The 15,456-nt window shown below is 43.4% G+C and overlaps 1 protein-coding gene across 7 annotated transcripts in view; it reads right to left on the bottom strand.

Annotated features, from left to right (window-relative positions):
- The window catches only part of PRDM2 (PR/SET domain 2), a 120,832-nt gene that overhangs the window by 88,086 nt on the left and 17,290 nt on the right, over positions 1-15,456 (bottom strand). For 2 of the 7 annotated variants that reach the window (XM_047791925.1, XM_047791927.1), the window contains exons 1-3: positions 14,134-14,560; positions 13,911-13,984; positions 100-217 (exon numbers count right to left, since the gene is read on the bottom strand). In XM_047791925.1, coding sequence (XP_047647881.1) covers positions 100-217; positions 13,911-13,919 — 127 coding nt within the window. In that variant the 5' untranslated portion in view covers positions 13,920-13,984; positions 14,134-14,560. Of the gene's footprint in view, positions 1-99; positions 218-13,910; positions 13,985-14,133; positions 14,595-15,456 lie in introns of those variants that run through there. The other 5 variants (XM_047791931.1, XM_047791929.1, XM_047791932.1 and 2 more) reach the window with 4 other exon arrangements.

Below are 15,456 nucleotides of genomic sequence, written 5' to 3'. Positions count from 1 at the left end.
ATCTGCTGCTTTACAGTAACTCCCCTACCTGAAGCCCCCCGAGGAGGCCTCGAGCCGCCTGCCCTCCCTCCCGCCTCCTTCCGAGAGCCCAGCACTCACCAATCCGAGTCTTGTCAACAGCAGATGGGAAAAGCCTCACTTCCTCCGGAAGTCCTCGAAGCACATGTTCAGGCACCTCGGCCAGGGTCTCGGCGGCTGCCACAGGCTCAGCTGCGTTCTGCAAGTTAAGAAACAGAGGCTAACAGCAAAAGGAAGAAAACTCAGTTTGTGTTCTGCTTCTTTTCTGGTCCAGGAAGCAACTATGCAACTCAACTCTGAAGCTGGCGAGCCCGACTAAGAGGATGATGTCAAGCATTTCAGGAGGTGCCTGGAGGCCTGGTTGTGAGTCTAAAGGAAACCACTGCAACCTTCAAGCATGTCTGTGCTCATCTGTTCTGTTCCAGGCACCTGTGGCCATTTAAAAACTATGTAAATCTCTGGCATCACAGCGTCTTAAACTCCCACAGAATCTGGCAGCAAAATACAGTTCCTTAAGCTTACCTTCAAGTCAAAGGCTACCATCAACATTTTAGAACGTTAAAAAAATAAAAATCAACACTCCATACTTAAATAAATACTTTTGGCAAATGCTGTAGAGGCTGTGCTGGCCAACCAGATCCCACCCCATCGATACTTTCATCCCTCCAGCAACAGCAGCCCCTTCGCAGGGGCTTGACGATTCCCACCAAGACACCACACGTACCCTGGGCTCTCGATGGAGGTGCCGCCTTTCCAGTCACTGTATACCAAGTAACTAAATAGCCAAGGCCCCACAGTATCACCAAGTCTCCAAGAAATTGAGAATTTTACACAATTACTAACCAGAATATATGCCAAAATCCACTGTAATCTTAAGAAATAAGATTACTATTAGATGTGTGTAAGGGAGTAAAAGGGGAAGATTTGAGCCAACTCATAAAACATAACTGTTATTTTAAAAATAACTTTCAAATCAAAGGAAAACCAGTGGCTATTAATTGCTGCCACGTATACCCTGAAGAACTGATGTGCAGATCATGACACCACTAAGAATGATGGATTCTGAGGTCTGAATGGTTTTTATTTCACTGCAAAAGGGAACACTTCTCAAAGACTTCTCAAGAAACCAACACAGGCAAAAATCAAACTCGAAGCTAAAAAGATTAATTTCCCCACAACAATAAAGCTCTTGTAGTTTTAAAGAACGCTTTGTGCCAAGAAAGGAATAACATCCAAATTTTCATACTCCAGCATTTCAATTTAATTTTTTAATATCAATAGGCTGCTTCAGGAGAAAGAAATCCCATAGCAACAAGCAAGTCGTTATGCACGTCTACTCTGCTGTTCTGAGTTGGGACGGGCAAAAGTGGGCATCGAGGGACCAGGGTTCACTCCCTGGACAGGGCAGAGCCGACAGGGCCTGCTCTCCAGAAGCATAAGTGGTTCCATCATGCTTGAATTATACCTTGTTCCTGACAGTATCACCAAGCACAAGTTCCAGGCCTTCCAAAATACAGGAATATCAAAACTCCCCCAGAGAAGTTCCCGCTGTGGCACGATGGGGGTCATCAGCAGCACCCTGGGAGCGCTGGGACGCAGCTTCGATCCCCAGCCCGGCAGCAGGTTAAGGTTCCAGAGTTGCCACAGCTGCGGCTTAGGTTGCAACTGCAGCTCAGATCTGATCCCTGGCCCAGGAACTTCATATGTTGCAGGGTGGCCAAAAATGAGAAGGAAAAAACCCAAAAAAACAAAAAACAAACTGCCCCAGAAAATGGTCTTATGGTATTTTTCACTTACTAAATGAAGTATGAATAAATTTAGCACACAAATGTCTCACTTCTAAATACAGGGCGCCCATTTAAAAATTTTTAATCTACGAGTTGGAATTTTGGAAATGTGAATAAATTTTTCCAAAGGGGCAAAGGTATTAAACTGGTAGTTGGTATCCTAGGCTACATAGTAATCATTTTTAACCGGGATAAACTGAACAGAATTAACAAGTACTAGCTGCACCGGTGGGTACTATCAGCACTGGCCCGTGGGCACCGTGAGTGAGCGTTCTCCTCCCCTTTCTCAGATGGGACCCAGACGAAGATTTAAAAGGACGTGACACCATTTTACCTCCCCAGGAGCTCTGAAGAGATGGTGTGGTCACCTAACTCAAATCGATCCTTCCAGGCACTCTTTTAATAATACTGGTGACTTAATGTGCACTGGGAACTTCCTCGGGCCTCAGTACAAAGCACTGTGCTGAAGCATCTTGTGTGCAAAACAGAGTTGACTCCAAACAGCCCAAGAGGCAGGGGCCGTCAGGGCCTCCTCCCAGCTCCCCCCAGGCCCGCCACACACACAGAGGAAGAAAGTGAGGCTTCGTTTCTCAAGGCCAGGAGTTGAGCCTCTGTCTGTGTATCGCCAGAGCCCAAGCCCATAACCACTGTGGCATTTCCACTTAAGATTCCACTGGACCCGTTCTGAGGCCCTAATACCTAAAACATGGTAACTGTGGCTGACAGCACTGCCTAAGAGAACTGAAATTCGCTGAGACAGTAGAACTTCAGTGTTCTTACCAAAAAAAAAAAAAAAAAGGGAAAAGATAAATATGCAAAGCGATGGGAACATTAATTAACTAGACGGTGGGAATTCTTTCACAGTGTACAGGTATATCAAACTACCACAACGTAACACACTTTCAATATCTTACAATTTTTTCAATTATACCTCAAAAAAAGCTGGAAAAAGAAAAAAAAAAAAAAAAGGAAAAGATTCTGCTGGAATATAATCTGAATACCTCTGCTCTAAAAAACCTCCAAATTTCCATAGAAATGGCAGCAGAAGGTGAGCTCTAAGGCAGGAACGGTCATTGCCACAGGAAACGGTAACTTGCATAAATGCTGGGAACCATGAATATTACAATTGCTGAGACACCCGTGAATACAAAGGACCTCAGCAGAGGCGCCACGGGGAAAAGAAACAATGAAAACTCCCAGGCGCCACGGGGAAAAGAAACAATGAAAACTCCCAGGCATGTATGTACCTGCTTTCAGCAAACCCATTATTTCAAATCTGGGCTCCTTCATTTGGTAGAGAAAAGCCTTTTCCTATTTATTTTAGGGTCCTTCACACGACAACAGGGCTCCACGAAAACAAGAGGACCTCCATCCAGACCCTGACCAGCTTCAGGGCCTTCTTCTCACTCCTCGGCACGGCTGGAATATGTGGGGAATGGTTTTAGAAAATCAGCGATTTGAGAAGTATGAGAAGGTGGGACAGCTTGATTAAACAGAACCACCCTCTCCCCTTCCTTATTCTTCCTTCGTAGTTCTTACAACTTTAAATAATGACTTGTGTAATTATGTGTTCCGTGCACCTCCCCCGTCAGACTGCAGTGAAGATAGACAGCGACCCTCTTACTCAGTGTTGCAACCCCAGTCGCAGCAGCAGACACAAAATGTTTGTTGTCACCTAAATACTTGAATGAATAAATGACTGCTGCAAGCCAACATAAACCTTTTTTTAGAAAAAAAAGAAGGCTACGAATATATAAAATAGCAGGATCATCTACCCAAAAGCATTTTTTGTGTGCCTGAATTTCTTGAATTTGAGGTAGGTTACTCCCAGGTCAATGTAAGGATCCTTTTTTAGAAAATGTGAAATGCTCTCAATTCAAGGCAACCAATTCACAAGTAAACCTTTGGAACAAAGAACATTTAAAAGAAAATTTATCTTCCCAACACACTTATAAACTAGGATATCTCTGTTTTTTTTTTCTTTTTTGGCCATACCAACAGCATATGGAAGTTCCTGGGCATAAGGACCGAATCCCAGTGCAGCTGTGACCTAGGCAGCAGCTGTAGCAACACTGGATCCTTAACCCAGTGTGCCACAGTGGGAACTCCTGGGATCTCTTTTATATACATATACAGAATTAGACATAATACCATATTCTAAACAGGGTCATCTTGATTCTTACAGTACAGAATCACAATCCTGGAAATACTTCTCAGGTTGATTTTGCCTAAAAGAAACTGAAACATCTACTTTATTTATTAAAATATTCCTGAGTCCCTTCTATGGGCCAGGCAACATTTTACGCATTGCATTTGCCTTAATAATGTATCACTTTAGTGAGGAGGACAGACAAAAAAATCAAACAAGATACAGGATGGTTGGTAGTTACTGATGCTCTGAAGAGAAGTCAGCACAAGAAGGGGACACAGAGTGTTAAGGACGGCCTCTCAAGCAGCAGTAGGAAGAGAGCTTTGTGACGGTATGTGGGGAAAAGATGCCAGGAAAGGGCCTTGCTGAGTTGGGAATAAGCTTGGAGTGTGCACAGGGCAGACAGGTGAGAGAGGAGCGGTCCTGCGGCCAGAGCGGGGGTAGGGGGTAAAGCCCCTGGAGAAACACATCACTGTTGGCCAAACCACACAGGATGAGGTCGAAGGTAACCAAGCAGAGGCCAGACTCCAGGAAGGAACCCTGGCTGCTCCTCCTTCCAGAGGGACCAAGAGCCTCCGAGCACCCTGCCGACCCAGAGTAAAGGTCATTTCCCATCTCAAGGGTTTCTGACACTGACCACTGTGATAAGCACAGAGGCAGTTACAAGGACTTCTCTACTTTCCTGCTGTGTAATAATCCCCTTCAATGAAACACACATCAATGTGGCAGGTATTAAATTTAAGGTAGTAGGTTTAAGTTAATAAGTTAGTTACTAACTGTTAATTCATCTCGTTAATTCCATGACTCCAACTTCCTGTCTCAAACTATATCCCCTCCCCTCCCAATCAATGGCCACAAGCATCCTTCCTTCATTCAGTCCATCCTTCAACGGCTAACAAGCACTTCTGAGGCCTGCTCCAGGCCGGCACCAAGCTGGCGCTGAAAATACAATGGTTAACACAGCTGACCAGTCCCCCTCCTCAAGGGGGTTCCGCTGGCTACAGGAACTGCTCTTCCTCTGCTCCTTAATACAAGAAACCTTAGAGGTGTTTGGGGTCTCCAGTTTCAACCTTCCTGCAGAGCCTCTTAAAGGTCCTTCTACTGCTCTCCCTACTACACTCCCTCTGGCCGAGAATGACCTTCCCGCGCTTAGAGCTCGGGGAGCCTGACACTCCTTCCTCTGGGCCACGTCTGCACTAGTAACTTCCCACATGTTACCTCCCCAAACCCTCCCCACAACCACATCAAACCCTGAGGATTCAGGATACGATTCAGACACTAGTCCATGCTCTTCTCTAGCACCTCATTTAATCTTTACACTACCACCCTGGCTGCAGGTACTTTTCCAAACCCATTTTACAGATGAAACCAAAACCTACTGGTACTCACAGATGGTCGGTGTCAGAGCTGGGGTTCAAACCCAGACAGTCCTGCTTCAGGGTCAGGACTCTCAAATACCCTGCCTTAGCGTAGCAGCCTGTTCAATGGCCTCTCCACTAGAGGCAAGGTGAGGTCCCCCACGGGGCAGGTCTGCGTCACTGGCCACTGCACCCGGAGCTGGCGCAGGATGCCCAGCTCAGAGAGTGGTCACTGTGAACAAGCAGACACACACAAGTTCTGGCAGTCAAGTGCCCAGAGGTCTGGGTGCAGAGATGGCTATCCAAGGATACAGACTCAGCTGCGAGCGTCCAGGGGAGTGGATGAGATTGGAGAGCAGACAGAAGCGTGAGGACGGACCCTGGGGTCACCACTGTCAGAGAGAAGGGGAAGACAGCAGAGGAGGCGAGAAGACGGCATCGCAGAGGCAGGAGGGGCACCAAGGGCGTGCTGTCACGAAGGCCGGGAAGAGGGTAGGGGAGGGGACAGCGGTCAACAGCCAAGTGTTACTGGTGAGCCTTCGAAGTCTGTTGTAACTGATTCCTTCCTCCAGTTCCCACCATTCTCAAACCTGAAATAACACAGCAGCACCTCCACTCGTCCTACAAACATCGGTATCCCACACCCAGCGCTGCACCACCCCAGGAAAGCAGCGAAGAGGAGGAGCCAGGGTCCCACAGGTTAACTAATGTGGGAGACCAGCAGGGTGTCCTCACTGGAACCAGTGAAAGAACAAGAGTGTGATAAATGGAGATAAGGAAGGGTGCCCACTTTAGTTAGAGTAGCTAGGGGTGGGGCTGGCGTCTCTGCCATGACCCAGAGACTTGGACTTGAACGACGAGAATGAGCCACGTGTGAAGCACTGAGCATTCCAGAGAAACGTTCAGAGGAGACAAAGGGCTTAGTATGTTCAGAAACAAAAAGGGGCCACAGTAGCCAGGTCAGAGTGAGCCAGGAAGAAAGCAGAGGTGGCCACCTCCAGAACCTACCAAACCCTGACGACCAAGCTATGGAGACTGGATGGCCTTTGGCAAGCAGTGGGACACTACAGGGTTTGGGGCAGGGGAGTGACAAGATGTGATGAAGTCTTCTGGCTTCTGGTCTATTCTATATTCAGCTTTTCTAAACCCTCTGCCTTTCTGATGAATCATCCTATAAAACATCTGGTTCAAAACCCTTTAAAAATATTCTAAATAAGATCCTGTATTTCTCCACTGGCTTTAGAAACTTTCCGGGTTCAAGGGAAGCAAAGACAATGAGGTACCTGAGAGCTTCCCCCCAACTACGAGAAGGTTCTGATGCGGGGTGGGATGCAGTGGGGGTGAGCAGGAGAAGGAGCTTTCTGCTGCCTCCCAGTGTGTCTGTTGCTGGGGAGACTGAGCAGCAACTTCTCAAACTATCTTTATCCAAAGCAGCACACTTGGAGCTAGAGCCTTTTAAGCCAGAGAGAATGTTTGGTCTTACCCACAGTGTTATTTAAAAAAAAAAAATTCTATTGGAAGAAAAATCCCCATTTTTACTCTAAAAAGTTCCTCCCTGGCCCCTGCAGGAACCACCCCCGATTCTTCCTGCCCTCACCAGACTAGGTCATCCTACTCCTCTGGGTCCCTCACAGTTCAGGCTTTCAGCCTACAATGACCCCAAACCGCCGGTCCTTCCGAGTCCAGTTCACATCCCAGCTCCTCCATGAAAACATTCCCAACAAGGCAGGATTGTCCACTTTCCTAATTTCCCATGCGGTCACTATTCCAGGCCCATGGAGAATGGGTCCAGAGGAGAGAACGACGGCCAGTGACAGGATCGATGAGGAGGTTTGGCACAAACCATGATGTCTGGGTCTGCGCTCCAGCTCTATGAGTGATGCGGGCAGAATCAAGACTGGGCCCTGGCTGAAAAGAACCATCCTGACGGCATTTCCTACACACCCGGCACTAGCCTTAGTGCTCTACCTTTACCACTTATTTGTTCTTGCCCCCAAATGCACAGGGTGCCCCCCCCATCCCAACTGAACAGGTTCGGAAAGGTAAATACCAAGAAGGTGAGTGACTCGCCCAAGTTCACACAGCTGGAGCCAGGACTGCAGGGGGATGTGAGTCACAAGAGAGCAAAGGTGAGACAACCCTCCTCTCCAGTGAAGCATTAATATCAGAACAACAAAAAATCTAAGCCTTCTGCCACAGTGCCTTCCACAGTTATGAGAGGAAATGCTACTCAGGTTGCTACTTTCTTTTCTCAAGTTTTAGAAATAATCTAAAATTTTCATTCAGAAAGACAATGTCCTGGATTTTACAAAAACTGCTAGCTTACCTAGCAGAATACATGATTCGAGAGGAGATATAACTGCCATCATTATTCAGTGTGTTAATTTCCTGAATTACATATTCACTAATTGAGGTTTAAGTCATAACAACAGATTGGAATCACCTTACTTGCAAGGCTTTTTCTAAAAAAAAAAAATCTTTAACAGCAAGTCTGTATTTACAGCTACCTACAAAAAATCCAATTCTATATTAAGAATGTTTTTTATACTATATATAAAAAAATTACAAAAAAAGCAGAAGCGGTACCTAAAACAAAAGATAGTAGCCACCCCACAGTTTCACCAAATTCTTAGAAATATGATTATGAACAGATTTATCCCGATGGTCAGATGGTCCCCCATAAAATATTTCCTGTAAAAGGAATAAACCACTAATATGCACAACAAATGGAAGAATCTCAAACCGTGTGCTGAGCAAAAGGAGACAAACACAAAAGAACATTTACATGAAATTCTAGACCCGGAAAAACCAAACCATAGGGGCAGAGGGCAGATCTGGGGTTGGGGGGTTGGGGGGTTGGGGTAGGGGCTGAGGGAGGACTAACTGCAGAGCAGCCAGAAGGAACTTCTCTGGGTGATGGAACTGTCCTGTGTCTTGACAATGGTGGCAGTTATACGAGTGTAGACATTTGTCAAAACTCCATACTTCAAGTGAGTATTTTTTACTGCACATAAATTATACCTCAAAGTTGATTTTTAAAGTAGAATGAATAAGTGAATCCTACACTCTCCTCTTTAAATTGTGTTAAAATGAAACTTTCATGTTCTAAGAAAATAAAGAACAAAAATACCGATGCCATAGGGGGAAAAAAAGTATTTTTTAAGATTTCTCTTGAACCCAAGTAAAGCAGTCCTCCACTCAAATGTCTCCAAAGGCGTCCCAGCTCCCTGAGCAAAGTCTACTCTGGTCCTTACATCAACCGCAGGTCTGGCCTGACCCCTCTCTGACCTCGTCCACTGTGGTCCAGGCACCGTGGCCTGGAACCAGCCTGCTCCACCTCCTCCCCACTGCCCCTCCTCACACTCTCAGTCACTGGGTTTAGGTCACGGCAGAGCTTCAGCACTGGCTGCTACTGCACAGACTGTGTGTACCATTAGTACTAATGTCTGCATTTTTAAAAATATAAAAATAAGCGAGCTTTACTGGTATTTCATTTAAATTTACATCAGTCACTCCTCCTTTTACGTACTTCCCCCGGAGACTGACTATAAATTACTGTATCAGGGTTTTTTTTTTTTGGCTATGCCCACAGCACATGGAAGTTCCCGGGCCAGGAACTGAACCCATGCCACAGTAGTGAGCCAAGCCACTGCAGTGACAACACTGGGTCCTTAACCTGCTGTGTCACAGTGAGAACTCTGTTACTGTATTAGTCTTAACCTATTTGCCCCTTAACATTAAGTACATGTCAGGGTATCTTCGCACTATGATACATATTACTGCTATAACTACTAATAATCACCATAGCAATTGCCACAGCCAAGAATCAAAGTGTATTAAACACTCAAATCCCATGAACAATTCTTCTTTGTCTAGACCTGCAAACAATACTCTTAGTTACTATTCTGGGAGCAAACAATGGGGGGGAAAATATCAAACAAGCTTCAGTTTTCAGAAATAGCATTAAATTGTACTTGGTTGAGGAATGACTGTGATAACAGTAAGCAGACAGGGACACAGAACAAAAATATCTTATACACCGTCTTTGGAAAAGAACAGCAAATAGTTTTGGAAACACATAAAAAAGCACCCTCTTTCAAGAGCCGTCAAGTCCATTAAGGTGTCCAACTGAAGAAACTATCCTCAAATGTGGCGTTCATTTCAATTTGAACAAACATATCACTACCCTCTTGCCTCCTAACAATCCAGTCTCCACAGCACGGTCAGAGGGATATTCTAAAAAATGGAAATCAGAGTGTGTCTCTGTCCAGAGGCTGCACCGAGGATAAAAGATAAACTTCTTCCCGGGACCCTTAAGGTCCTATAAACCCGGCCCTCGCCTCTCATACCAACACCATCCTGTCCCAGGGTCCTTGACGCTTGCCAGGCTCCAGCCCCTGGCCTGCTCTCTGTTCCTTGAACCAGCCAGCTCATTCTCACCTAGGAGCCTTTTGTACTCACTGTTTCTTCAATCAGCTTAGAGTTTGCTTTCCCCAGATCTTCATATATCTGGTTCTAGTTAATACCTGAGTCTCTGTTCTATTATTAATCACTTCTTCTAAATAGCCTTCTCTGACCCTTCAATCCAGAAGCTCCCCCCAACCTGCACCCATCATTTCATAGCGCATTACCTTACTGCACCGTCTTCACAGGGCTCTTCACTACCTGAAACTATCCTGTTTGTCATCCTGCTTTTTAACTGTCTCTCTCCTGAGTATGTTCGTTACAAAGCAGAGTCCCAGCCTGCCTAGTTCCCTGCAGGCAGGCAGGCCCCACAACGCACTGGGATGCGGTCTACACGGGACAAATGAAGGGATGAGAGGACATTCATAACAGCTGAAATAAAGGACCTATGGGTCCTTCCATTATTCGGATGGCTTGTCACAAGTCTTAGGGTTGAATGTGCAGCATCAGCGATTAAAAGCTTCTTCTGCTATTTTATTACATAAAACTTTCAAGTTTGGAAGGCCAAATTGCTTCATTACTGATTCCTGGCACCATCATGGGTGATCATCGGGATACAGAGCTGCTGCAAGCATAAAACCACTATACTGATGCAAAGTTGCATATATGAGCAACAGTTTGAGTTATATAATGATTCTTTAAAGAAAAACTAGTAAATGTGACTGAATAAATTAGTAACCAAGACAGCTGTATTAAATCACTATGGTTTAAACTTATACGGTATTATATGTCAATCCCATCTCAATAAAGCAGGAAAAAAATAACTGGGGTTATACCCAAATATTGTAGCTCTCTGCTCCTCCCAAGCACCTGGTGGGTTTGCATTGCTCTCCCCACGTAAGTTTTAAGTTAGATGCAGCCACAGGATCACTCCGGCCAATTAAGTGGAAGCAAAAGTAATGTGTGTTGGGACAAAGCCTCCATCACCCTTGGATCTTCAGCAACTCTAACAGCAGATCCATGATGGATGTATAGCAAGAACAAGAAATAAACGGTGGCTGAATAAGACCCAGAGATTCTGGAGCTGCCTGTCTCTATGTGCAGCATACCAGCTTATCCTGACCACTATGGCCGTAGAGCAGGTGACCAAGAACGGGGGCCCTGGAATCTGACAGGCCTGGGTGTGCATCAGAGCTTTCTCGCTTACGGTGTGGGTGGTCATGGGCCTCTGGGCCTTGAGGTCTTCACCCACAGAAGAGTTACAGGAGCTACTCTTCACAGAGTGGTTGCAAGGACTGCATTAATGAGAGAATAGTTATGTAAGACACACGGCAGTGCCTGGTGAGTGGGTTAAGTACTCACAGGACAGCAAGTGGCATTAAACCGTAGCACAGCTCCTTTAAGCCCCTCTGAGCATATCTGCATTACGGAACCTGGCTCGCTGTGGATGTTCTATAAAGCAAAGCATTCTAAACCCTTTATCCCTGAGACAGCCATTTACAGAGTTCTGGATTCTCCCAGATCAAGCTAGGAAAAGATAAGAAAAATAATGGTTGGGATGGGTGGAGAATGATAATGAAGCAAGTGACAGATACCTGTGATTTGAAAATGGAGCGTGAGGGGAGGAGGCAGAGCAGCTGCCAAGGCTGGGTTCTAAATTCAGAAGAGAAGAGACAGTAAGAAAAGGGCAGGTGTTGAGAACAGACGGGAAGAGAGGACAGAACAGAGAGCTCATGGGTCCAGAGCTTTGTGGAGCCCAGGGCTGGGGTGGAGGGAGAGCCTGGCGAGCCACACCAGGAGCAACGTGGGACACACTGATATGACCAAGCATTCAAAATGCAGCTTCAATCCTTGGTGCTTAAAATGCCAGGAGGCTTTGGATTCTTGTTTCTTCCAGGAACTCACACGTAAACAATATGGCTTGCCCGCTCCTAGGATCCTTCAGTCCCTCAAACTCCACTGTCGGGCATGTATGAATGAATGGTTCTGTGCTAGTGTCTTAGAAACTACACCAATCATAAGAGATCCGACAGCTAAAATTCAACCAAGTAATGCTGAGCAGTCCCTAGGGAGAAAAATCTAACCCCAAACTTACCATCAAGATTTTAATTAAAAATTAATCTAGTTCAGGTCAAAACTTTTCTTCAACTCTGAATTTCTGTGCAGTTATTATGAAGCTTTCCAAGCACTACTACTCAATTTCACTGGCTGAAAATAAGAATAAATACAAGAGGGAAAAATAAAAAATGTCCTGAAACAATTCTTGACTTTCAAAATCACTAGGACAATCATTGAAAAACATTCATAGACTGTATGTCATGACATAATAATCGGGTCTCAACATCATGGGACTAATATGCCTCAAAAAATAAAACTATAACTAAAAATGCTGAAAATTTTACTCATAGAGAGTGGACAATTTTTATAATCCAAATAAAAGTTTCATTATTGCCAGACCATTTAAATTACACTCAAATCAGAAATGTGCTAACTATTAGGAACATAAGAAGACACTTTCCCTTGATATCTGGCATTTGGCATCAAAGGTAGTCTTCAGCAGATCTGGTATTAAAACTTGTCAAGAGCAAAATGAAATTGTAAAAGAGCCAGAAAAAGGAATGACTGTTGCTACAACTCTTTTGAATGGCATATGGACTTCCTTTAAACACAAGTTCCTTTGCTAGAAATGGAGTATTAAAGCGAAAGGGTGAGGTGTCAAAGGTCTAAAAACATTACAAATAAAATACCACTCGCCTACGGCAGTAACCCACCAGGAATAAACCGAAGAGTGAGGCAACCTAAACCACATCGATGTGTATGTAGACTCCGCTTTGGAAGCATTCGCCATCATCTCATCCAAAATCGAGATCCTAACAACAGCTCCGAAGCAGGAGAAAATCAAGTTTCATGGAGTGACCAAGTCAACGTTAAGAACCAATCTTAAAATTAAGAAAATAAACGAACTTGATGACACATACATGCACCTAACTTGGAAGGACAGTGACTACAAAAATCCCTTCTGCTCTGTTTTCCCTCCCCCATCTCACCATTTCAAAAAATAATTTGCCTTCAAAAGCATGTCAGTAAATCTGCAAGCTTTAAAATAATAGAAACCATGTGTCCCATGTGTTCACCAGATTCTTTTTTTTTAATGATGCATGGTTCTCTGCATTAAAATCAACATATTTTTGATAAAGAAAGTAATGAAAAGAAATCAAAAGGATCCATTCCAAAAATTTCACATCTCTCAACCCAACACAGGGCTGTAGTTATTAAACTTGGTCACCTAATGAAACTGGATTTGTGAGCTCCAGTTAAAGGCACCTGTAAATGATAAAATAAAGGTGTCCCAAGTTTCAGTTGATGAAAGTATAAGATGTTTTGAGCCTGACAGTTTTAAGCTAAGCACTAAAAATTACAGACTTCACATTTTTAAGTTTTGTCCTTCACATTTTAAGCAATGTTTTATAAAGGTTTCAAAAGAGAATGTTTCTGATATCCACACATTTCTATAATGGCAAGTGAAATGATATTAAGGCCAGAAAATAAGAATCCTACTTCAGCGTATATTAAATCTACATAACTGGTTCTACTTATCACAATAGGCTTGAACTGCGTAATCTCCAGGTAATCCCACACCCTCCCCCTTCAAGGAGAAACACATCTTTCATTTCAAGATCTGCCCTCTTGTTTTTATTCTAAGTGGGCTTTAAGGATAGAATGCTTAACATTTTGATCAGTTTCAGTCTCTAAAAATAACTTCCAATTTTCCCTTTGCAGTCAACAGGTTATTACAAAACAAAAAGTACCAAAAATGAAAGCTTAGTAAGCTTTGAAATAAAAACAAAAAATAACACTAGAGTGTGACAGGGGAAGGTAAAAAAAAGAAAGTCTGAACAAAGGTCCCAAAGAATGAGTCCTCTACTCGGTTCCACAGAAACACCAATTCACATCAAAACAACGCACATTCCACTCCACACACACACACACACACACACACACACACACACACACACACACACACACACACACACACACACACACTATGAAAATGATGAACTAATGAATGGTATTAAGAAACAGAAAGGAAAATCTGGGAGGAATGAAATGTGCGTGTGACTGTTTTTTTAAAAATCGAGAGCTAGTCTAACATCCAGGTAATGTATTTGGATAAATTCTTAGTTTTAAACTCACCTGATTCATTTTCAATTCCTGTTGTGTTCTGAAAAGATACACACAACAAAGAAACTTCTTTGATTACATGAGCCCTAAAAAGAAAAACAGACAATTGTGATATGTACCTGCCTACAAATTTACAGTGATTTAAAACCATATACAGAACTGCAGTGTCTGCTCAAAGGGTGATTCATAAAGCAACGCCATGCCAGATCAACTTCAGTCTATGCTGAAAACTTACTTTGCAGATTTATTATCCACAATAAAATAGATTTCTTCCTATTCTTTACTGGGGCTTGATTGGACTCTAAAATTGAAAGCAGACTCATTCAAATGACATCGAATTTTTGCTTTGGAACTGAATCATGCCTGAGAAGAAATAAATTAGCTTTGTTAGTCGTCAAAAACACAAAGCGGTGCTCAGTAACTTATTATGCAACGTAAATGTTCTTCTTTTACTTATATGTAAATGTCCTTCTGTCACTTATATCAATACTGTGTTGAATACAAACACAATTAGACAGACCCCTTTACCGTATTTTGCTTCTGAGTTCCTACAGTAGAAAGGCAGATTTACTAACATTCCCTAAAGAGAAGGTGAGTTCTCTTTGAGGTGAAGAGCGAAAACCCTGCATAAAATGCAAATGTTTTAATAAAAACTGTTTGGAAAGAACTGCAATTATGCCTTTAAAATTTTTCTACAATTTATTCATAGTATAGTAACAAGACAAAATCATTTCTTATAAATGCAAATGACACATTTGTTTCTAAATAACAATCTATGAAGATGGTCCTTTCTGCAACGTTATTGTATCTTAGGAGTCATTTGGCATCTTTCATAATATATGAAAATCATGAGAGGAGCACTTCCACTGTAATATTCTAAATATTTTCAGCATGTACACAAACACACCATTAAGCATAATTCTATTGTTTCATGAATTTACTTACACTTACATGTCCTTCCTAGACTCTGCTTCCCACGGTGTAACCTCATATTCTAACTGCTAGTAAACCGAGGAAAGTTTAACTTAAGGACAGTCTTCCCCTAGAATACACTGCCTGCCCACTCCCATAAAGAAGAGTGCTTCGACACCTCATCCCGTTTCGAAATAAGGATTGTTTGGGTGTTTCTTCCCTTGAGCTTTTTAACCACCCTCAACGGATCACCTTTAACGACCAAAAGCACTATAAGCTGAAGCCTAGTCACCTGAAGTAGTTTTCACTCAAAATTGGCACAGGGAATGTCTTTGATAACTCACAACTTGTCAGACAGCTCGGTGCCAGCCAAATCAGTATAAACTCTTATGAAGTAAACCCTTGGTGAATACGATTTCAGATAACTGGTAGTTCACCCAGGAAATCCATACCTTTGAATGTTAATACAGAGCATCCTTCTCACATGTATTTAGGATACACATCCTTTATTGAATATAATCCTTTTCTACAAGAACTTGAAATCATTATAAAGTTAAATTAGGTGTCAAATAGTGATGAAGTTAGTGACCCCTGAGGTGTGCACACCTGAGCCCCTCTACCAAATGCCTACTGCCAGCCACACAGT

Source organism: Phacochoerus africanus, chromosome 8 (genome assembly GCF_016906955.1).
Source record: "Phacochoerus africanus isolate WHEZ1 chromosome 8, ROS_Pafr_v1, whole genome shotgun sequence".
NCBI classification, from domain to species: Eukaryota; Metazoa; Chordata; class Mammalia; order Artiodactyla; family Suidae; genus Phacochoerus; species Phacochoerus africanus.
Note: the sequence above shows the minus strand (reverse complement) of the source record. Positions and strands in the feature narration are given on the sequence as shown.